The sequence below is a fragment of the Aptenodytes forsteri genome, unplaced genomic scaffold, assembly GCF_000699145.1.
Source record: "Aptenodytes forsteri isolate BGI_AS27 unplaced genomic scaffold, ASM69914v1 Scaffold94, whole genome shotgun sequence".
NCBI lineage: Eukaryota > Metazoa > Chordata > Aves > Sphenisciformes > Spheniscidae > Aptenodytes > Aptenodytes forsteri.
This window is the reverse complement of record NW_008795017.1, coordinates 2,958,947-2,984,144: the sequence shown is the minus strand read 5'-3', so window position 1 is coordinate 2,984,144 and position 25,198 is coordinate 2,958,947. Positions and strand designations below refer to the sequence as shown.

Sequence of the window (25,198 nt, the reverse complement as noted above, 5' to 3'; positions counted from 1 at the left end):
ATCATGAAAAAATTCCCCTTTGGCTGTGTTTGCAAAAGAAATAAGGGAGTAGATTACAGTGAGTTTTCATACTACCCCCTCTTGTTTCTCTCCAGGTCACTGAGATACTGTGACCTACGTTTAATAAATTCATCTTCTTTGGTAAGGACAACCTTGGAGCAAGAACTTGGTTTGGCAGCATACTTTGTGAGCTCAGAAATTCACACAGAGAAAGCAGTTGTGAATGATGTGTTAGAAAGTGACCCAGAGAAACTAAGCAGCACTGATAATGAAGATGAAGAAATAGCGACGGAAGGTATTATTAGTAGTGATAATAAAAGAAGCTGTAAAATGATTTGAGTTGTATTGGAAAAAGCATGATTGTATGGATACCTACTCGGTGAGGGTTTCTGGAGTTAGCCTTACTGAGTCAGCTCTGCTCCTCGGTTTTGCTTCATCTCATTGAATCTGTGTTTTGTCACCCTCCCTGCCCAAGGACTGCTGCTGCTGCAGCAGCATTTTAATCTCTTGCAGTCTTGCTGCTGCACCTGTTCTCTCTCTCTGTTTTTTGGCTCCCTTCTCTCCGCTCCCTCCCTACTCCTTTGCCCTGTATGTTCTGGCAGCTGCAAAGTGGAGCTCGAGTGGGTACATCCAGTGACGCTCACTGTTTGGAGTGCTGTGCTGTGTTGCCCTCCCCACAGCACAGAAGTGTGTGCTTTGCTGTCTGGGAAGCAGTGACCTGATCCCCTCCCTCACAGCAGGGGCAACTCCACCTAAACTGTCCCTGACTGATGCTACTGAACCTATGCTTACATACTGACAATGATGAAGATTCCTCCCAAGGAAACTGTATATAGTACAGCTGAGTAGTCTCTAGTTTGTAAGGTATTAAATAGTATGGCTAGACAATATATCTGAACATAGTAACTTCTGAGTAGTCCTTGAAAATGTCCATGAATTCAAATTGACAGTGTAGAGTTGGGGAGTTTATAATTTCTTAAGAGAGCAATTAAGAACATACAAATGTGTAAACAAACAAAAATAATTTACCCAGGAACTGTTGGGGTTTTTTTGAGTGATAGCTGATGGGCATTATCAGTTATCATTAAGTTCTTTACATTTTTCTTTACTGTCTGTTATGCCTTGCAACTGTGGAAAACAAGGGATTTTTATCCCCATAGGTTATTTAAATCTCAAACTGCTTGCCTTCATTTCCTTTTCTATACTATGAGGAGGAAGAGAGCTGGTTACTGTTCACCTATTAAGTTCTTACTCATTGATAATAAGGATAGCAGAACAAGCAGAACAAAAATATTTACTTTAATCACATATGTACTTTTCATAGAGGAATGAAATACCTGAGGTCATACTCATACTGTCTACAATAGAGGCCTACTTTAGATGTGATGAGTCCTTCTGTCCCTTTACTTGAAGTACACTGAGATTGTATGTGATCTGAGTCAAATGGGCACCTAAGTTGTTCGGCATCTAAGTTGTAAGGCTGCTTTCCTAGTCCATGAAGTATGTTATGCTCCTCCAGAGTCTGATTCAGAACACCTGTTATAGACTTACAGTCTAAGTTTTCTGCTGGCAGTGCTTATGCTCTGGTTATCATGGTAAAACTGTACAGAAACAAGCATCTTAACTTAGAAGCCTAAACTAGGAACCTCAAGTGAATATCCTTGGTGGCCGTCCAAATATGGGTTTTCATCAACAGCTGAGATATAATCTGGCCATAAAGCTGTAATGTGTGGGGTAGGAGGTAATTTCATAACATACTGACAAAATAGAGCTTGTTGCCTGTTGGTTTCCCTGACACTGGATTAGTGAGGAAAGTAAGACATGAGTAGAAAGAGAAAACATGGTTGGGACATGCCTAGAAATTACCAGCTCCTGTCTGCAGCATTGATTTTGTGAAGCTGTTGCAGTTCAGCATAGTTAGATTAGACCATAGGCTGATCCAATATTGCGTGGTAGGAACAGATACTCTCCACACTGAAAACAGTGTTAGAATGAGGACAAAACCCACACAAACTCTTGTGTGCTTTTCCCTACTTTGACAATGTAGCTGTGCCTTCTTACAGGCTTACTTAGATTATATTTTGTTTTTATTTTCCCCTACTACCGTTCGTGAAACAGGTTCTACTTCAGAAAAGAGAAGTCCTATGAAAAGAGAAAGATCTCGTTCCCATGACTCTGCATCTTCATCTCTCTCTTCAAAAGCTTCCAGTAAGACCTTAAGATCATCTCTATTAAGTTACATTTAGGACATAAAAGAGACCTTTTATTCAGCTTATTAGAGAAATAATAAAAGGCATAAATCGCTAAGGTTTTGGTAAGGCCTATTTTAATGGGATCACTAAAGATAACTTCTAAAAAAAAAGCATCAGACTACTCTGCATCTTCATCTCTCTCTTCAAAAGCTTCCAGTAAGACCTTAAGATCATCTCTATTAAGTTACATTTAGGACATAAAAGAGACCTTTTATTCAGCTTATTAGAGAAATAATAAAAGGCATAAATCGCTAAGGTTTTGGTAAGGCCTATTTTAATGGGATCACTAAAGATAACTTCTAAAAAAAAAGCATCAGACTTCTGAAATATAAGAAATAAGATCTTTTCTTGCTTGAAAAGTAATCACAGGGTGGGGTGCCTAAACCAGGCACTTCTTTAATGTGTGCCACTGAGGTATGAATCCTCAGTCAGTACTGTGATGGTTGAGAACGTTCACTGAAGCTATGACAATTTATTAAAAAGAAAACATGCTTCACATTTTTAAAAAATCTTTTGAAAATCTGTAGGAGAAAAAGCATGCTTGGTCTCATTGGTATTTTTACCTTTTTGTTTTTGCTCTGGAATGTTCACTCATTAATTTTGCACTGTTTGAAAGCTCTTTTGGAGGTGGACAATATTTTAAATCTCGGTTCCTTCTTTTTGTTTTTGCTCTGGAATGTTCACTCATTAATTTTGCACTGTTTGAAAGCTCTTTTGGAGGTGGACAATATTTTAAATCTTCGGTTCCTTTTTAATCTGCAAAGTGATGTAGAAAGCGTGAGGCAATGTTGAGAACTACTACAGCTCTTTTGTCAGATAAATTTCTTCGCTTGCTTTTTATGCAGATAATATTAAGAGGAGAGCTGAATAAAAGTGGGGAATATAAATTGTACCATGACTTCCTAGGAGTCGCAATCTCATGCAACTTTTTAAAACATGTTGTTTTTTGTCATTAACAGTAAATTCTTTTTGATCTAATTGTAGTTTGCAACATGGTGACATGCATATTTGGCCCATGATTTCTTTTCTACAGGCACAGTGGTGGTTATAAAAGGAAAAAAAGCTTGAAAACATTTGGATAAGCTTCATCAACACTTTAATTTTCAAAATTTTTTTCCTTTAAAGTTGGACTGCTCATCAGTACTACAGTGTCCTTGTGGCCTGCCTGTGGCACTGTGGCCTCAATTTGCCTGTAGTTAAAGAAATCTTTTTTCCTTTATTTTTCTGTGCTCTTGGATACTGGTATTTTGAGGGATGTCACAGTGGTTTTACTTGAAACCATTCATACTGGCGGCGATATTTTTGTATTTATGCTAATGTCCTTTACTGGGTAGTTTAGATTAATATGCAGCTAGAGAATATCTTATTATTTCCTGAGACCAAGAGAAGCTATGGACTTTTATTAGTTCAAAATGTGGGGTTTTTTTGAGAACCAAGACTGTTATATTCACCATGGGAGGAAAGCTGTTTTTATCTACGTTCAGCTTCAGACAGACATTCCTATTACCATATGGAGACAAATTCCTCAACCAGTTCTCAGTGTACTTTGAAGACTGTGAAGTATTTGCATCTCCTCTTTGGAATTCACTAAGCATTAAAGATGCTCAGAACCACTTAAAATGAGGCCTTAAACTTTCAAGAAATCTTAGTAGTTAGAATATGTAAGGTAAAAATATACCACTTCCAGGAAATCAGCAATTAGCTGTGGGGTATATCTACATGACTTATTCAAGGCCAGCATTCGTGAGTCCAATATGTGCTCTGAGCTGACCAAAAGCTGTATGAATGCATTAATGCATTATGTAGCACCAGAGACTTGAGAGCCAGGTTTTATTAGATCAGACTAAGTGCTGCAGTGACGCAGACACAAGTGTCAGATCAGATCTGACTTAGAGCTGAGGACTGTTTCTAGATGTCAGTCTGTGTAGACATTTCTGTAGTCTGATGGGGTAATAGCCTGTGAATACTTATTTTCTTACACTCTTTTAAACAATGGTTTCAGTAATTTTGTATTTGTCTTGAGTGATGAAAGTATCTGCTGAACACCTTAAGCGAGGAATCGATGAGGGAAGTAGAAGACAGGACAATCCCTGACATCTTTCCTATGCACTTCAGTACTTTAAAAGCCACTTTCTGCATTGAGATGAATACTCCAAACTAGTCCCATTATGACTCCCTGTACGAGAAAGGTGAAAGCAAGAACAGGAGTGGGATTGCAATGTTTGATGTACACTCTAGCTAAATGATTATTTTTTTCTAGCAGAGATAGTTGCACTGTGTTGAAATACAAATTTTCTTTTAGTTACAGCATTCTGCAGTGAGTCATCTCCTCCTTTGATAGCAGCAGGGGATACAGTAAAATCCCCCCACCAAGTCCTAAGCAACAGCGCTGAAGAAACTACAAATAACTATGAAAGGCAGAAGCAGAAAGTAGACAAAGGAGCACAAACAACAATCAGCAAACACTTGCCACCGGTAACTGAACAGCTGGATACAAAACAAAACATAAAAAGCGCCCAAATTTCCATCACCTCGTCATCTTCCTCACCTTTCTCCTCCTCTTCTTCTTCCTCTGCACCTACTCATAACTCCTTCATCCTACAGACCTCTCAATGCTCCATGACCAAAGCCTCAAAACAGCCTCCCATAGTTTTCCTGCCCAAACTGGTTTATGACATTATTACTTCTACGGACAGCAGTGGACTTCCCAAATCATCTTCGCTCTTGCCTTATCATTCTGTTATGTGGGCAAGTTCTTTTCGTCCTCTTATGAGTAAGATGATGACTTGCACGGAGCAGTCTCTATACTACCGCCAATGGACAGTTCCCAAGCCAATCCATATGGACTACAACAATAGAAATGAGGGCAGAATGGACACCTTTCACCCAAGGAGGCTGCTGCTGAGTGGGCCACCACAGGTGTGTAATAAGAACAAGGTATTATCATTGATTTATTTTGTTTAATTTTATCATAATCTCCGAAAAAATAGATTAGTTATTATTATTCATACTTGAAGGGGTTTTTTTGGTGGAGAGTAAGTCGCTTATATTTTATTTCCTAATCCTTTCTAATAAAATAATCTTTCTTTCTTTACTCTTAGCCTGAGTTCAAAGACAGTGAAGCTGCAGCAATGTTCATTTTATGTCAGTCTCTCTCCATTAAAATGTTTTAAAAGAGTCTGCTCAAGAGATAGATTTCATGTATAATTTCAGTTTGTTAAAGTTGAATATGCATTTACATTTCAAATAAAGATCAAAGATCTTCACAAAACCACTTTCTTATGATCACTCTGAAGACAGTTGGGAGTTTGTAATTAAGTTATTTTATCTGTTTCCTCCACACAGCAGACAGAAATAGAAGCTGTTGTAAATAATACATGCAAGAAGGCCAGTTCAACATTAGTAGAGCCCTATTTACAAGATGAGTAGCTGACCCAAGAGTTTTTAAATGACTTTGAAAAGATATATGGAAATGGGTATACTCCTAAGAAATTCCTTCTCTTCTAAATTCTCTAAGAATGTTTAGCACTTATCTCTGAGCAAGGTATCTCCTAGTTCAATGCACGTGTTACATGCTGAAGGTAATATTGTGCCTCTCATGTTCTGCTGAAGTACGAAGCAACAAGACAGGAAGAGACACCATGCCTACTGAGAGCATATATATGTCCTGTGAACCTCAGAAGTCAAAAAGAATAAATCCAAACCAAGACAAAGACCCATGTTTCCAGTCGTTGTAACATCAACCCAAAGAATTAATCTAAAGATAGTTACTGATTTAACTTGCCACATGATCCACTCTTCTATGCCCATCCATTGCAAAAGGAAACTGCATACTGCTATTCGTTAAATGATTGTATTCCATTGTACACCCAAGTTTATGGTGCAGTAGAGTAGAAAGAGCATAAATGGGCTTTTCATATTGGGACTTCCTGCAAATGTTACTGTAATTCATAAAGGATTCCAGAAAGTACTCTGATGAGCAGTTTTTCACTGTCCATTCCTTTGATCTAAATTGTCCGTGTTTGCCAAAGATTGAGGTAGTATGTGACCAAGAAACTGAATTTCATACTCAGCTGCAGCATAAAAACGAATACATTCTGGAAGAGAGATGTTGTTCATTTCCATCTGAAAGAAAAACACAGGCTGTGACAATTTTTGTTAGAATTTTATATGCATACACATCAAACCCCACAAAGATACTATTCACAAAGCCACCCTAAATATCCAGATTAGCTGATAAGTAAATATTTCTTTGGTATTCATTTGGTTATGGGTCACAAATGTAAATCTGTGATTCTCAGAAGAGTCATTCAGAGACTTCTGAGAGCATACTACACACCTGTGAGAAGGTTTTGATGCTTCACACACTTGGTACTTGCCATTTAACTAATTATAATTAAACAGGCAGCTTATTTATTCATCAGCTCCATTCCAGGGTATGGTATTCACCACTTTTCACTATCAAACCTTTCTTTTTCAAATACTGAATAGGACTCCTGTTGACCCTCTGTACAGCAGTGAATTTCAGCCTTGATATCACTTCTTTTACTTGAAACTCCATCTCTTCTCCAGCTGTCTCCACAATGCAGGTTATTTCCTAGTCTTGCATTGGGTCATATAGTTGGATCAGTTCCTAAAGGACACTCTTCACATGTTTATTCATTTTATATTCCTCAGTTCTTTCTGAAGAATATACCTGTTTCACACAGAACAAATTCACATGCATCAAATTAGGAGTATCATGTCTTCTTCCTAAGTATCAAAATGTAGGGGTATATATTCATTTCAGTATGTGGAAAAAGACAGCAGCTTTGCTTCCTTTACTATTTTAACCTCCCAAAGTACAAAAAACTCCTGTAAACCAAACAAAGAGCTGTAAAAGTATGTTGATTGTTTATTGGTTTAAGGTATAACAATACAATGTTTCTTCTAGGGAATAGTTACAATAAAATATACAGAAATTAGACTTACCCTTCTCTTTTTGGGAAGAAATAATTTTGCTTCCTGAAATAGGTTTTACTCACATGTGTTTTGATAATATTAACATTTTACATGGACTTAACGCTTAATGCATGAAGAGATATAGGCAGAAATAAAAACAATTATTAGACGGCACCTATCTGAGTGTTAAATAACATCTCAGCCAAAGTAGAACACTTCCAGAGTACTGTCGTTTCAAAAACTAGGAAGTAGTTGTTTTCTTTATCAGGCAGCAATTACTTTACTAAAATGCAAATCAGGAAGCAATTTGTTGGTTAAAATGAAAAATATGAAATCAACACAGGAAGAAAACTAGGCACATTAGTGAACCAAAATTACAATTCTCACTGTCAGGGTAACTAGTAATAAAGTACACTCAGCCTTCCCTCACAGAGACATTTTACCCTCTGTACTGGTCAAAATGTTTTGTTAGAAGACTTGATGCATTTTTACAAGGACAATTAGGTACATTAGAAGGCAATACATGTATTATTTTTACAAGAGGCTTTAGGAAATGCAGCAAAAACTGGATAGGTATGGAATAGATCTATATACTTATCTGTAAGTTAGCTCACATCATCGAAGTTAAGCCATTGGTTAGCGAGTATGAATAAATATGCACCACCGTGAACAACATGTATCGTATCTATAGCTAGAAATCTAGTCCCTAGTGCACCCAAGAAAATGCCTATAAGGAAGCCTAAATTCACTAAAATATTTTTCTTAGAAACATTCTTCTTAAAGTTCCCCAAACTGCAAATCAAGGTTTTGTACCTTTGTTTTTTAACTGGATATTACAACTTTTCCTTAAGCGTGGAACCTGCTTGTGAGCACGGCTCAGTCCTGTGGCACCACGTCCAGGGAATGAAGCAGGCACGTCTTAAGACACTTTCTAAGGAAGAAAACTGCTGCCCATATTATTTGGTTTTCCTTTACTCCTATTAAAATCGTATTACAATGGGCTTATATACCATTCAGCTTACGTAAGAAAAATATTAGGGAAATATTTAATTTATCTATCGTTAGCTGTGTTTTAGAAGAATGTAGCAAGTGGAAACAAGGAGAAGAGCCAGCACCGTTTGGCCAGCTGTCTGTGGACCATCAGCATGTTTTCTATGAATCACCATTGGTTCGCAGACCACAGTTTGAAAACCACTGTCATGGTATGAGAAGAACTATGTCACCTGGAAATTAAAATAGAAAAGCCTTATGGAATTGTTTCCTCTTTTGCCATATTTCTCCAAATGTGAAGACTGAAATCAGATGATACTTCATAGCAACATGTAAGAATAATAAAGTACTTCTAATGATCCCGGTGTCCAGTGTCTGGAACGAGTTAAAAAAAGGGAACTCGTTACTGTTAGACCTGTTGCAACAGCACTTTTGGATGTCACTTCCATGAATAAGTGTGGAGGCATACATGTAATTTCTCTGACTGGAATCTCTCTCTCTCAGATTCTTGGACAGACAGTTTGTTTTCAGCTTATCCTTGATACCTATGGCAAGGACAGTTCAGTGGTCAAAATCTTTGGAGAGCTTTCCACTCCTCTTAGGTAGTGTATGTCTTTGACACAAAAACTAGACCTTCATACCTCCTGAATTTTCTGCAGGAAGAATTTGAATTCATATTTCTTCCTCTTGCTCAGCTACAGCTACACTCTTCATGAATGAAAAGCTGCAGGGTAAACATATTCTTAGATTTTTATGGGGCAAATCATCCCTTGCACTAAGGATGAAAATAGAAACCAAAATACTGAACCTTTGCAGGCCCCAAATTCCTTAGTTATCATAAGTTTTCACAAGATTTGAGATTTTTACTTCTTACTCTTCTGGGATTTTCTTCTTCCAAGTCTGATTCATCAGACTTCTGTCTTCCAAATTCAGGTAGATAGAAACAAATTAGAGTAATACTTCCATTATTTGGGAATATTGGCCCCCGAGTGCCTTATCTGTTAAGGCGCTAGGCACTGCCACATATTTGAGGAACCTCTTTCTGGGAAGTAGAGCTGTCTGTAGTAGCAGCACCTTTCATGTACGTTTTGTTTCAGGAATCATAAAAATGCAGCCCAGTTCCAGGTTCCTTCATTCTTTTAATCTGTTTGCAGCTTTTGCGTGCAGAGTAAAGACAGGGTATGGAGAAAAACATCTTGCTCAGAGTACTTCCTTACCAGCGGTCACCATTATTAATGTATCATGCTTAAGCCCAGAGTCGCTAATTAGGATCAACGCGGCATTGTACTAGGCTTCTCTAAAGATGTGTAAAGCTACAGCCCAATCATGTATCCAGTTTAAAATTTCTTTGCAGATCTTCTATTTTGTTGCAGCTGGGAGATGGAGGATGGGCAAATGTAGGGCTTTATGCTTCAAAGTTGTACATATCCTGCTTGCAGGATCTCTTTGCAGCTACCTACGATGCCCAAACTATCGAAAAGAGGGGTAGTGACAGATGGGGCAAGGACTCTTTGGAGAGATGTGGAAGCTCTGTTCATTGACAGCTATTAAGTGTTTTCAAACAAAGACAGACACTCTGTGCAGTTCCATTTCGCCTAGAGATGGTACATATAGAAAACAATACAATTAATTTTAAAGGTGCATTTACCTATCTGGGCATGCTACAAATTCAGTTGTTCAAAGTGGTTCTCTTCTGGAGTAAATGTTGATTGTAAATGAGAAGTCATTCTTTTCTCATTTTCTTTTTGAAAATCTTATTCTCAAAATGACCTGGAAAAGGTGTTCTCTATTTCACCAGTTCATTTCTTCAGCAGCAAATGCAGGCCAATGTGCAAGTGAATGGAGTCCAAATATGAACGTTGCTATGTGCTCAGCCTCATCTCTCTCCTGGCAGAAAATAATTCTGAAAACGTGGAGAGATTCCTGCATGTTCCCACCATCATTTTACATACAGTGTTGCTAATATATAACAGTTCATAAAGCTCACAGTACTGTATTGGACACTTTTTATGTGACAGATAATGATGCATGGAATATCATAAGTACCTATGTTTTTGTTTAGTGGTTAGGGACTAGCACTTGTAGTCCTGTGGTTTCCAACATTTTTGACTCATGACCCTACAGCTTTGTGTATACTTGAGTCAATTGACAACTGATACCTTTCATCTAAGTACCACGTAGTAGTAGCCTAGTCACTCCCAGATACATTGTTGAAAACCATTGGTGAAGACTCGTCCCCCAGGGAAAGAAAAATACATTATTTTGATAGAATAAGTTTTAAATGGTTACCAAAAAGAAAAATTAAGGTTTTCAGCCTGTTGTTCTGTTGACAATTCTAAGTGTATACTTCAAACAGATTAGGAATTAGGTTTTCACATAGATGCCTGATATCAAGGGAACAGGTTGTGTACTTTTGACAAAAGATCTCTCATTTGTTTGAAATCAGGGAACTGTTAATCTATCAGGCCACCCTGCGTTTAATGAAATGATGATCAGAGGTACTTTAAAAGCATACGTTCATAAGGGCATATAAAGGTAATCTCAGACTTGAGAGAAAACATTGAAAGTATTTTCTTCTAGAACAAAGTATGTATCATCAAGTTTGCCTCGGATGTGGGAAGATAAGATGTTTTTGTTTAGCTCACCAACCAATAGCCATTGCAGCCAAGTTTAGAACCTTGTTCCAGGGTCAGTAGAAAGATTCTCATTAGTCTCAATGGATTTTACATAAAAACCCAGACTGGGAGTTAGAAACATCTGGTCCATGGGCTGACTATGGTCCATGCTATCATTTCCTCTATTCAAAGTCACTTTTTTTCTGTGTTATTCCTGGATAACAGAGAGTTGTGTGCTAACACATGGTCTACCATGTGTACCTGAAAGGCTTATTTGACTCTCAACAGGGATAATGATACCCTTTTCCACACTTGGCAAGCAACTGTTTAAAGTGCAATTTGATTTATTAAGAACAACAGATATTGAACTTTGATCAAAACAAATGTTTACCTACTCTTGCTTCAGCTTCAAAGCCTCCCTTTCTCAAATGTTGAGAGAAAATGAAAATGTCACTTGACATATATGGAAAATAGTAAATTAAACACTATATTTTGTAATTCAACACCCTATGCTTCTGACATGTCCTAGCAGTAATGGCAGTGGAGCTGGCTTTTCAGTTTAGTAGTAATATAGACTTAGTCCAAAATCTGATACCATTTTGTGAAATCAGACAGTTGCAGCAGAATGTGTCATAACTGATCTACATGTTAACCTCCCCTGCACAGGCGTGACATTAGTCTTAAGTTGTCAGCTGGACATCAGTGCCATTCTGAGGCTGAACTATACACACACACAAGAAATCACGGCGTGTGCATTCTCCTGTGAGAGTGACATGAGCTTGCCGGTCTCTTTTTTCTCATTGAAACCCATTGTGTACTGCTTCCTGTTCAACTGTAATGGCTTGTAAAGCTGTCTGCTTAGGTACGGCATTATTTACTTGATGTTATCATCAGCAAACTTTATGTGGCAGACACAGAACAATCCATTGAGTAAATAATTGGCTATGGCTTCTATCTTTCAGCTGAAAAAACTATAAAAGGGCAGCAATACTATTTGGCGTAATGAAGAGAAAATGGATTTAGTGTGTTGGTGGGGTAAAAAAGAAAGGAGAAAGTTGTAATCTTAAGATAATTTTAAAATGAACTTTTAAAAGGTAATTTTAAAACAGTGGAAGGGAAATAGTATATTTTCATCACAAGAGGTGGAACAACACATTGTTACATATACTACGTCCTCCAGGAGTGGAAGTGGCCTGCACAAGTTCCCCTATAGATGCATGCCATTTTGTTCTTCAGGATAGTCACTGTACTTCAGCAGCAGTCAGTGTACTGGTAAATTATGCAAATATGAAAGGGTTAAGGTAATTCTTTAGTTATCTTGTAGTTTGAGGAGTTTTTTTGGAACATTTTATGAGCTTGTATGGATTTTTAAAAGTTCACTGCCTATGTAGAAACTGTAACATCAGGAGAGAAAATTCTCATCTGTGGGCCTGTAATTAGACCTGTGATATAAAATGCATTTTCCAAACTAGGTTCCTGCATAGAGAGAACAAAACTGTTGATCATTTAAGCATTTCATTTATGCCAAGGAATATACAAATACAGGGATATGCAAGTGCTGAATATTAATATTTGGTTTCACTGCAGCTGCAATTTCCAGATATGTGGAAAAGTAACATGTTGAAAAATGAAAGTTTACTTTTGTATTTTCTCATTTACATATTTACAGATAGGAAAAACAGGTGCCTATCTGCAGTTCCTCAGTATTTTGTCCCGAATGCTGATTAGACTGACAGAAGTGGATGTTTATGATGAGGAAGAAATCAACATTAGTAAGTTCTTGATATTTGGGGACTGTAGAAAATTGTTATGTTAAATTGAAAAGTAGTTGTCTATATATTCTATGCCGTTCACCTTTGCAATTAATTCACATTACTGAAATATTTTAAGAAAATTTTTGTGTGATCTTCAACTGATACTTAAGAATATTTTATTATTTTACTCATCATTTAGAGTTTAGTCTTCCTCTCAGTATGAAAATCACATACCTCTGTTTTTCTTGGGAAGTAATAAACAGCATTTATGTATATTAAATGATATCCAGCCAGTTTTTGAGTTTAGAATTGGAATGAACTTTTGTGGTAAAGTATATAAAAAGAATCAGTGATATTCTGGCAGATTTATACCATGAGGAGCAATGTCCTCATGTTCCAGACCCTGGCTGGAAGCTGTTCAGTCATTTTACTGTGGGACTGTGCCTCAGCTCTTGTCTCTGAGGGATTTTTTGGGCAGTACCCAGGAGTCTTCCTCCACACTGAGCTGTGCTTGAGAAAGAGGCAGCTATCCCCCAAGGTTTATGGCAACAGCTGTGGAAAAGGTGACCAGTCTGCTAGGGGAGAGGTTTGTGCAAGCAATCCTTTGTATTTTAGGCAAGATTTTAGAGGTAACTCACAGTCAGGGCATGAAGATAATTTCACCATCTGACTAATTCCAGCTGAGTTTCATAGTTACTTTGGGTGCCAAAAGACAGGGTCTCACCTGTTGTAAATAATAATTTAGTCTATACTCATAGACATGGAGTTATGGCTCTTTACAGCAGCTTACAGCTGACCCCCAAACTGAACTCCTCACTACTGTACATTTTACTCTTGTCAGATCTTTCATCCTCTTGACAAAGGTAGAAAAGTATTTTGTAAGGACTTGTGTACATCTGGGTTTTTATGTCAGTTAACCTGTTTCAGAAAAAGGCATGATTTCACTGCACATTATACCAATACCATTTACTATTTTTCTCTTACCCTAGGGTGAATTATCTTTGATTCCTCTGGTCTTACCACTAGAACGGGTATTTGACTTTAACTCTGCACTGTATTTAATACTGCGATTTCTGAAGCTTTAAAAGGGCTTCTTTTCCTCAGTGAGAATAACATATCTTTCCTCAACTGAGTTCACAAACGTGGTGGTCAGTGGTGGTCAGTGGAAAGACTCCAAATGCCTGGATGCAGGTAGATCAGCCTTACCAGACCCTTGACATTGTTTTCATCATCATCCCACCAACTGCTCCAGTAAGGTTACAGAGGTCTTAAAATGATAACAAAGGTTTAAAAGCCAGAATTGCATTGAGGTATGAGGTACATTTGTTCAGTGCACCTCTTGATGCATAATAATATTGCTTCCTCAGAATGATGAAAGAAAAAACGGTACAGAAATAATAGACATAGCAAAAACATCTATAGCAATATAAAGAGCTTTAAAAATTGTGATTACAGGAATTCTTATTTTTCAATAATATCATAGACATAAAAGAAGAATCTGATCAATACTACCATCAGCCTGGAGATATGTGGCCAGATTTGGAGACATTTAAGAAGATGCCTTTTGACTACACTATCCATGACCCAAAATATGAAGATGCAAGTCTGATTTGTTCAAAGCTTCAGACTATAAACAGTGAAGGTTAGAATTTGAAAAATCTAGATTGGTACACATATATGTATTTATTTGTTTTTAACATGAGAATCCTGTTAAACTTTTAAACAGAGTGAAATTATCACAATTGCACTTGACTAAGTAATAGTGAAAAAAGATTTGAAGTTTGCCAGATGAAGCACCAGAGTATGAGCCTTATAAATGTTTTATAGAATATTATATAGGTAGTCTTTCATTAAAAAAGCTCCGATTCCACAATAAGTTTGTGTATTTGAATGTTTTTATGTAGCAGCATTGTCCTGCTCTGTAGCAGTGAAGTGACTTATGTGGGTAAAGTTATTTATGTACTTAAAAGTGTTTATAGGTTTATTTTTTAGGTTTTGGTTTAGCTTTGGAAAGCATGAGATGCGTATGTCCAGATCTAGATTCCTGGAGTATTGAGGTGTGAATTAGTCCTCTGAATTAGCCAGCTGGACATACACAAGCCCATGGGACTGGGTAGGATGTATCCAAGCTTGCTGAGGGAGCTGGCCAACATCATTGTGAGGCTACTGTCTATCATTTTTAAAAGGTAACGACAATTGGTGGAGGTTCCTGATGGTTGGAAAAAGGAAAATGCCGTGCCCTTCCTCTACAGGACAGAAGGAGGATCGAAGCAATTACAGCCTAGTCAGCCTACCCTCAGTCCTCAAAACAATTATGGAACAAACTCTCCTGTAAGCCATGTCCAGACCCATGAAGGGCAGGAAAGTGATTGGGAGCAGCTAGAATGGATCTGTCATAGGCAAATCGTGATTGGTAAACACGATTGCATTTTATGATGAGATGACTGGCACTATGGACAAAGGAAGAGCAGTGGTTTTATCTTGACTTCAGCAAGGCTTTTGTCACTGTCTTCTATGATATCCACATAGCCAAAACTGGAGAGAGATGGTTTGGATGGGTGGATTGTAAAGTGGGTGGGAAATTGGCTGGACCACTGAACTCAAAATGCGATGAGTGGCACAATTCTGACTGACAGCTGGGTATGCATGGCAATACTCAGAGACTGATAGTGACGCAAATGCTGTTTAAGATTGCCATTAATAACCTGGTCAAAGGGACAGAATGCAACGTCAGCAAGTTCATGGATGATACGAAATTGGGGGGAGCAGTCAATATGCAGGAAGGTAGCACTGCCATTCAGAAAGACCTTGACAGGCTGGAGAAGTGGAACCTCCAGGAAGGAACCTCAGGAACAGGAACCTCATATAGTTCAACAAAGGTAAATGCAAGATCTTGCACTTGGGATGGAATAATTTTTTGCATCTGTACAAGCTTGGGGCCAGCTGTATAGACAGCAACTTTGAGGAAGGTGACCTGATGATCCTGGTAGACAACAATTTGAACGTGAGTCACCAGTTCTCCACTGGGTTAATGGCTTACTAAAAATCTAGCAAGCAGGTCAAAGGAAGTGATTATTCTTCTATGCATGGCACTTGTAAGACCACATCTGGAGTATTCTGTCAAGTTTTTGGCTTCCCAGTACAAGAAAGACATTGACATACAGAAGTGAATCTAGTGGGTAGCCACCAAGATGGATAGAGGCCTGAAGCACATGATGTACATAGAAAATCAAAGAGAATTGGGTTTGTTCGGTCTGGACAAGTCTAGCAGGGGCATCTGATTGCTGTCTTCAGCTTCCTTATGGGAACTTATAGACGCAAACTATTATAGATACACAACATAAGGACAAGAGACAACAGACACAAATTGCAACATGGGAAATTACAATTAGATAGTATGAAAAATATTTCCACAATAAAAGTGGTCAAACCATGGAGCAAGGTGCCCAGGGAGTCTGTGGAAACTCCACTCTTAGTGATTTTCAAAACTTGACAGGACAAGGAACAACCTTGAACAACCTGATCTGATGCTGAAAATCTGAGTGAAAGGTTTGGCCAGATGACATAACAGAAGTCTTTTTCAGCAGAAATTACATCTCATCTTCCTTCAGTCTCCCACAAAGGAGACCCTTTTTTAAAATGTGGATATTATCTAAAGAGCAACATCGCTAAATTTGCCAAGTTCATTTCACATAATCTACTGTGATGTCTGTCACAGGACTGCAAATGTCTGTCATAAGAGTCTTTTTTACTATTTATTACTTTTGCAAGCATTCAACCAATAATAACAGCAGTGACAATAATAATTTTAATAATCTGGTTTTACTTACACCTCAGCCTTATGTGAAATCTGTACAGAATTATTATAAACATGAATTTGCAGATACTTCTTTGTAGTCCCCTTTGCGGTTCATAACAATTTATAAAACATACTATGCTCAGAATGAATTCATAGTTTGTTTTGCATGTGTTTAATCCTGCCATTGTTCCTAGAAGCTAATTACAGTGACAGAAACAGTTTGTCACAAGGGAATACATTCTGGCCTTGAATATATGTTACATTTAAGTTGTTTCTTTTTTTAATAGACAGATCAATGAACAGGAGACAGGAGGATATGTATACACGCCGTCAAACAACTAGGATGAGATTGTCCAAGTATGCAGCATATAACACCTACCATCACTGTGAACAGTGTCATCAGTATATGGGTTTCAATCCCAGGTACCAGGTAAAGATTTCCAGATATTACTCTGCAGATCAGGAATAGAAGCAGACACAACCTAAACACAATTTTGTGTACATTCACTGTATATGAATTGGCTTAGAAGTTGTATGTATGTGTTATAATACAATTCTTGAGGTTTGCCTGCCTTGACCAGACTGCAGGTTTGGGGACATCAGAGGACTAATCCTTGCCTCATTTACACTAGCTTATTCAGTGCTGCAATCTGCATTCTACATGTATACTACCAGTTAAAACTACTTTCCCAGTAAACTTTTCCCACTGGGACTTGCTTACATTTTCACCTGAGTAACTGCAAAAGATGCTACTTCTGATACAGGAGTAGTCCAGCGTAGACTAGTCTATATGTGGCATACAGACTGTTATTACTCAGAGTAACCCTCCAATTTCCTGCCTATTAGAATGTGAGGAAGAACGTATTAGCAATGCAAATACTGGTTTTTATGTGTCAGTATTTCTGAAAGCCGAGAGTGGCTTGTAAGTATTGGTACCATCTCCAAGACGAAGCTGAAACAATGGTTTCAAAAGAGGGAACAGTTTAATTTATATTTTTTTTAGTGTATGCTCTAGCCTAGGGGGCATTGCTTAATGCCTAGTGAATCATGAGGTAAAATTGAATGTGATACAGTAAGTGATTGCAGTCTGTTTGGTAATGTTATAAATGTGTATTAACTACACTGAGACCTTGTAGTTTGACTCTAACCACTGGAATTATCCTATTTTTTCCCATCCTCAGCTTTATGAGTCCACTCTGCATGCATTTGCCTTTTCCTATTCTATGCTGGGAGAAGAGATCCAGCTGCATTTTATCATTCCAAAGTCAAAGGAGCATCATTTTGTCTTTAGCCAACCAGGACGACAATTGGAAAGCATGAGGCTACCACTAGTCACAGATAAGGTAGATGGATAATTATATTTATGGCCATATACGGGAGAGAGACACCACCAATTTTAAAATTTGTTGAATTAGGATTCTTTATACTTCTGGTTCTGCTGTCAAGAGATAATGAAGATGTCCTGATACTAAGCTTGTATTTTCTCCCAGAAAGGGAGACATGAAGCAAAACCGTCAAGCCACCAATAAGCGTTTTTTCTTTTGCTCATTATCAAGGTTCATCCTTTGGTATGAACACTCTTATCTGGGGCAAAAGGTCTTTGGTTATGGGTTTAAGATGTTAAAGTGACAATGGTTTCAGCAGTGAGCCTCAGAGACATCATTGTGTTTATCATACAGTTACTAAGAGGAAGCAATTTTTTACTGTAGAGGAAGGCAGTGGATTATCCTGTCTTATTCTGCATAAATGCTCAGTTGCTTTCATATAAAAATAAGGCTTTCAAAGAATCTTTGTCATGGCTTCAAGACTGTCCAAAGAATCATGTCACGCTTGTAGAAAACACTTTGTAAGGTCATCCATCTGACAGGCTATGCAAACTCTGATGTTGGCCTTTACAGTGACTCCTAATATCCATGTCTAACGTGAAGCTGTGCCTTGCTCAGGCCACACTGCTTGGAGTATTGAAGCAATTTGTGGAACAGTAGTAAGCAGTAGCACTTCTATCCTGGAAAAAATAAACTGTTTCCCATAAACAATAATCAATCAATACCACCCTCCAGTTCGGGCTTTTATGTCCAGTTCAAGTTTGAAACGGGAGAACCCAGGCAGCAGCACAGCAGCAACTATGCAATGTGAGGATGAAACCTCCTGCTCTTCCTCACCCAGTAAACTTGTGCTTGGCTACTCAGTCAGAACTGTGCACTGGGTCCTTGTGGATTCCTTTCCTGCTTCTGCCACTGACCTGCTTTGAGGCTTTGCCAAAACCATTTATTCTTCCTTTGCTTCTTTTTCTGTTCACTTGCTCCAAAATGGTGCCTGCAATCTTGCTGCAAGCTTGAAAAGTGCTGTGGGATGTCAACCTGGATTATTAAACCATTATAAAATATTTTTCTTGATCCACTTTAAATTTCCTTTCATGAACTCCACTGGCATCAAATCCACCATTTTGTGCTTTAGCAGTTTCACATCTGGAGTGCTTAATTGTGGGGGCTTTGGAGAGTCTCTGTAAAGAGGCACACTTTCATTCTGGGTCCTTAATGACCTTAGTAGGAACCAGGCTAAAATCAGTTGCCCAGACTGGAACAGTCCTGGATGTCTGTAGAAACAAGGTTTTCAGAGGCTTTACTATCAAACTTGGAAGCACCTATTGAGTTTCAATGCATTCAAGATTGGGTGATAGCCAGTCAGAAACTGCAGTTTTGGAGTAAGGTGTTTCTTACCATCTTATGTCATACAGACCTAAATCCTTTTCCAGATCTAGCCTCAAAGTCCCTGTGCACTTGGCAGGTCAAGGTTAGCAGTCCTATCCAGTCCACCACACTCTCACTAGTCGAATAAGCTAAGGGATAGAGTTTTCTTTTTCCCAACTCTTACAAGAGTTGCTTATTTTCCTATTAAGCTGATTTAAAATGTATCAGTTTGTCCAGTGCAATGAATCTGATTTATTCTCCTGAAGGATCTGGTTCTCTTTGTTTAAACATCCTCCAGCTTAATGGAGAAACTCACACTTCTTTTTATTTACAGAGTGAAGATTACATTAAAAGCCCCACTTTTACTCCCACCACTGGTCGTCATGAACATGGACTTTTCAATTTATATCATGCAATGGATGGAGCCAGTCATTTGCATGTTTTAGTTGTCAAGGAATATGAAATGGCCATATATAAGAAGTATTGGCCCAACCACATCATGCTTGTTCTTCCAAGCATTTTCAACAGTGCAGGAGTAGGTAAGTATAACAGAAAGCTCTAACAAATGTGGACACATGACTTGGGCCCTTGAGGTGTTGTTAGTCAATAGTGAAATGTAGACACACACCTTGTAGCTAGCGTATCTGATCTGGTGGTCTGGATTCTCTTTGAAGACAATGTGTCACAGTCGAAGATGCAATTCATTTAATCCAGGTCACCTAAAACAAGCTAGATGAATTGCACCCTAGAAATACTTACTCTCCTCTGTTGATTTTAAAGGGAGCTGAGGGTGTTAACTCAGATGGAGTTACCTACTCTGTTTCCTCTTATGTACAATTTGCATAGGCAGTGATGCACTGATTAGGTACATCTCTTAGGTAGGTTCTGCTAACACAATATCTGTGAAATATTCAGCACCTTGCTTTTACTGCTGGAACAACTTATAGACAGCAGTAGTGACAAACATTCAAAGTAGATCGTCAGGGGAAATTGTTCCCATGTTATTCAGTTGGTCAATCAACATCTCTAGATGTTTGCGCTAGAGATGCTAGTGGAGCCAATATCTGTCAGGTTAAAAGAATCAGTCACTAAACCCTTAAGACACTAGCAAATCTTTACCACAGAAGTCAGGCTTCATTTTGTGTGCTTCCCAGTGGGGTCCTATAAGTCACTTGCGTGGCAAGTGACAAAGTAAGTTGGCTCTGGGAAGTGTTAGGGTGTTAAAATCTTCAGAGTGATTCATACCCTGGTCTGCAGAAATATTCACTTCAAAAATCTTCCAAGTTAAAAGCAAATAATTTCTGCCCCTACTTTTAATCTGATGGTTTATTGTCCTTGGTTTCAGGTGCTGCACACTTCCTGATAAAAGAGTTGTCTTATCATAACTTGGAGCTTGAACGAAATCGGCAGGAGGAGCTGGGGATAAAACCCCAGGATATTTGGCCTTTCATTGTCATTTCAGATGACTCCTGTGTTATGTGGAATGCAGTAGAAGTTGATTGTTCAGGAGACAGGAAAAGGTAAATAGATTAATATATGCTTTTTCAGCTGATCTCTTAACCTTTCACTGCATATCAGGTTTGAAATTACGTTCGATATACTACAACTTTTACCCTGTACAAGCAGAGAATAATATTTGCCTAACAAGAGATGTATTTTCCCTAGATATCTGCCTTTGCATAGCATATAGTTTAATGCCTGTTTTTCATTCCTGTCCCCTGAGGATTTAAGTGCCCTGCAGCCTTTGCTGTATAGCTTGACTCCAGTTCAAACTAGAGTTACTTGGACTGCAGATTTCAGACTCTGTAAACAATCCCTGATGCACTGGGCAAGCATGGGCATTCACATGTACGTTTTTAACAGGATTTTTCTAAGGAACCTAAAAGACATTTCTGTGCAAATTGTGCAGCTGATTTCCTCTGGGTCTTTTGTCAGTCCCAGTTTGTATGGCTCCTTTATTAGCTCCCCAAGTCCCCAAACAAGTATTTTTGTTTCCATTACTTTAGAGCATTGTTTGTACTAGATATGTTTATCTATTCCCAGAGTGGTGCTATGCAGGATTTACAGCAAACCCTCAAAGAGAACTAAACTCAGTGAAAACTGAGATTTATGGACTGTAGGGGTGGGCTAGGAGGATCTTATACTTTGCACTTAGGTTATGGCACAAAGTCAGCAACCCTCCCAGAGTCAACCCTCCCCACCTGGAACATTATCCAGGTAACTAAAAGTTTACATATCTGAGTGAATATTTTGGAAGATCCAGACTAAGTTTCAGATCTGTCATACCAGTCCCCACCACATAAGCACTAATTAATTTTAAGTTTTGATTAGAGTGAGAGACAAAAAGTTGCAGTAAAGTAAGACAACACTGAAGTTATCTACCTGATACTCATAACTACTTTCGACTGTTAAGAATTGCTCTTCAGCTGAATGAGATTCTGAATATTCTCTATATACTTTAAATTAACACATTTTTGTAATTATTGTAGTGACTATACATGGACCGAGAGGAATGTTTCCTTGAAGCAAATTCTGCAACATATTGAAGCAACTCCCAATGTCACTCACTATGCCTTAATTGGTATGAGGAAATGGTCCAGTAAAACAAACAGTGCTGAGATCAAGGAACCATTCTCCTGCTGCCATGTGCATGATTTCATTATGCTGAATGTTGATCTGACACAGAATGTACAGTACAATCAGAACAGGTAAGTGAATCAGTAGCATCTTTCAACAGAGATAATGAACCAAATAAAGGAAGTTTTACAAAAGCTCTTGGTTTTTTGGGGAGGTTGTTAATGGGATGCAGACAGATTTTGTTTTCTTACTGATGGTTCAAATCCTTACCAAATTGCCAGCAGTTGGAAAAAGACACTAATTTCCATAGTTCCAAATAAAACAGTCATATTTGAATTACAGGGTAGACACGCTCAGCAGTGTGCCCTGCAGTATTGGTCCCCCAGTTGTCTAGTCCAAGTGGCCGTTTGGTAAACACTGTACTTCCCCTCCTGCCCGCTTACCTGCACTCCCTTCGAAAGGAAACAGGAGTGTATGGGTGAATGGCGCATAACCAAGTCTTGTTCTGACATGGAACTGAGATATAGCTGGACTTTTTACCCTGAGTAGCACAACACTGGAGCATACTGCATGTGTGCTTATCAGGACAATCAGAAGAAAGGAATAAATAAACCTCGTTGACATTGGTGGTTGTTTCTCACATTCAGCTGTCTCAGAAATCCCACTTTTTCATTTATTGTGCCACATAGGATATATCAGATTATATTATTGCCATACGCAGTATCACCAGTTACCAGAACTGTATTCACTAGGTACATCATCTCACAGAATTTCACTGATCTCTGCGAAATAAACTGTGGTTTTGGCCCCATTTCTGAGGGACAAGCATTTATTACAACAGAATGAAATAGATATCACTAGAGGTGGGATTCACTTGTCTAAAGCTGGTCTTTAGGCACCTCAGAATATGCAAGATGTCCATATGGGCTGACAGGTATGACATGAAATCTACATGTGTTTTTCTGTGAGCTAGGTGGGGTACCCCAGGTAATCTAAAGTGGCTCTACACACCTAGACTTCGATTACTGAAAATCAGTCACTGTGCTTCTCAGAACTCTCCTATCTCAGGACGATGGCTTCTGAAGTGCAAGTTTACTTATAACTGCAGGGAAGCACTTCTGCTTTCATTATTCTGTGGATAAACAGACAACCTAAATTTCTATCGTCACCAGCCTGGCAGTTTAAAAGAGCATTTTAAACTTGCTTCAGTGCATCTCCTAGTGCAGAACTGTGCTCCCAGGCTGTCTAACTGTATTACCTTATGAAGCGCTATGAAGGGCTAATGAAGAGAACGACAATAAAGCAAAATGATTGGAGTACAGGCAGCAATGTTAAAATGTCAGGAATGCCAGATCACACCGCCCATTTCCTGCCTGTGTCCTTAAACCATGTGTGGCTCACCATAATCCTCTGTGTGGGTGCTGTTGAGCCTGAAGTATTGTATGACATTCCAAGCCTGGGCTGGCAAGGAAAAAAGGTACATTTTAAAACACAGAAACGCTGACATTCAGGAATACCAAATATCCATGTAAATATTACTAAGATCAAAGACAAGATTTTAGAAACACATAATTAAATGCCACATTTCTCACTGATGTTCACTGTTGCAGTAATTGCTCAGCTCTCTTAAATCCAAGCCCTGGATGTTAATCCAACAGTTCTGCACATCATCATATCTACATTCAAAATGGAGAACTGAGTCTGAATTTTCCAAAGGCCAGAGAATTTGAATTTAGTCAGCTTTAGGAGTTTACCTTTTATTCTGCTCCATCTTATTTTTAAAATGGATCAAATTTAGCTCAGGGATGTTTGGCCTCATTCTGCTTAATTTATTCCTATGTCTCACCAGTTCTGGTGTATTAAGACTCCTTTTGTCTCTAATGCAAAATGACATTATTTCTGTAGAGGAATACTGAAAAAAAATTACTGGATATTCGTATTCTAAGGGAAAAATGAGTAGTCAGAGACCTCTGTGCATTTGACAAATCAAATGTAGGGCCTCATCCATTTCCTCAGAAGTCAAAGGAATTAATTTCCTTCACCTTATTTGGGGTAGTAATGTATGTAGCTATTTTCTATGACTGCGTTATTGTAGTAAAAGGCAAAGAAAATATTTTAACTCCTAGGTCTTTTCCTTGACAATTTCCTACCTTTCTGCTTCCACTTTCATATGCGTTTCTGGTGCTTTCACGCCCTAAGTGGTTCCCTCCCTCATTCTGATCTTCTTGAACTCGTTCTAGCCTAGTTTATTATTACAAAGCTGAAGCCTCTTTCCCTGACTGATAGGCGCTGGTGGAGGGTCAGTATGTTTGACACCTGTCCTTTCTACGGTGCTGATCAAAGACCCTGAGTGCTTGTATTTGTTACTGTGTGATGAGAAACATTCCTCTGAACTGCTATGATTTTATTCTTTCCAGATTTACGTGTGATGATGTTGACTTCAACTTGCGCGTCCACAGTGCTGGCCTTCTCATCTGTCGGTTCAATCACTTCAGTGTCATGAAAAAGCAAATTGCAGTAGGAGGACAGCGATCCTTCCACATTAAGTCTAAGGTGGGAACTGTGACCTCTGTTTCATTATTGTTAAAATTCTGTTTTCCTTTTTGCACCCTGAACCAGGAGAGCTGAGGTATTTTGGTGCATCACCAGTTGCCAGTAATGTGTTATGTCTGCAATGTTTTGTTTTTTTTAATTTCTTTCTGAAATCCACAATATTCTTGGCATAAATGTACCTTTCCTTAATAATTTTCCTTTAAAACTTTTAAAAACATCTAAAGTGTCTCTTTACGATCCAGGTAACCATTCACTATGAGCTTTTTATCTATAGCTATTGAATTGCTCATCTTCATATGACTTCATATGTAGGAGTACTTTGGGTTCAAACAAGAAACCCCAAAGACTCTATAAATACAAATATAAATCCGTGAAACTCTGAAACTTTTTGGTAGCAGATATTTTTGGCTGAATGACTTTGCTTCTTATATAAATCTTAGATTTGTAGGATAGAGATACATTTTATACAAACCAAAATTCAGATAAGTACAACTTGATTGATCAGGATTGATCTGTACCAGAAATATTTTTCCTCATAGGTATCTGACACTCCAGTTTCAATCTCACCTGCTCAGTACATTTGTGCTCCTGACAGCAAGCATACCTTCTTGGCAGCACCTGCTCAGTTGCTCCTTGAAAAATACCTCCAGTATCACAGCCATCGCTTCTTCCCTCTCTCACTGAAGAACTATAGCCATCCAGTGCTATCTGTGGACTGTTACCTTAACTTAGGACCACAGGTACTGAACAAAATAATCTTCAAGCAGCTCTAGAAATGTATAGGCTATGTTTTGGATGAGTTCCTTGATGCGTTCCTTAATAATAGTTACACAGCCTTTGAAGAATCAGGTATTAGATCCCTATAATGTTAAAATCAAATTCTTAGTCCCGTAGAGATATTATTAGAGGCTACAGATAAAGTACATGGAGAACAATACCAGAGTTGTCCTAAATACTAATGTATTCTGTGAATTATATTAGATTCTGAATTAACACAGAGCGCATTTTTCTTTAAGAAGTGTTTTCT

The 25,198-nt window shown here is 38.3% G+C and overlaps 1 protein-coding gene across 1 annotated transcript in view; it reads left to right on the top strand.

Annotated features, from left to right (window-relative positions):
* Positions 1-25,198, top strand: part of GREB1 (growth regulation by estrogen in breast cancer 1) — a 64,064-nt gene that overhangs the window by 35,287 nt on the left and 3,579 nt on the right. Inside the window, exons 19-30 of the mRNA XM_009275569.2 lie at positions 96-295; positions 2,119-2,208; positions 4,555-5,171; positions 12,468-12,570; positions 14,036-14,194; positions 16,639-16,781; positions 17,533-17,694; positions 19,376-19,580; positions 20,387-20,561; positions 21,531-21,749; positions 24,036-24,171; positions 24,711-24,911. Of these exons, the coding sequence (XP_009273844.1) occupies positions 96-295; positions 2,119-2,208; positions 4,555-5,171; positions 12,468-12,570; positions 14,036-14,194; positions 16,639-16,781; positions 17,533-17,694; positions 19,376-19,580; positions 20,387-20,561; positions 21,531-21,749; positions 24,036-24,171; positions 24,711-24,911 (2,410 nt within the window). The remainder of the gene's footprint in view (positions 1-95; positions 296-2,118; positions 2,209-4,554; positions 5,172-12,467; positions 12,571-14,035; positions 14,195-16,638; positions 16,782-17,532; positions 17,695-19,375; positions 19,581-20,386; positions 20,562-21,530; positions 21,750-24,035; positions 24,172-24,710; positions 24,912-25,198) is intronic.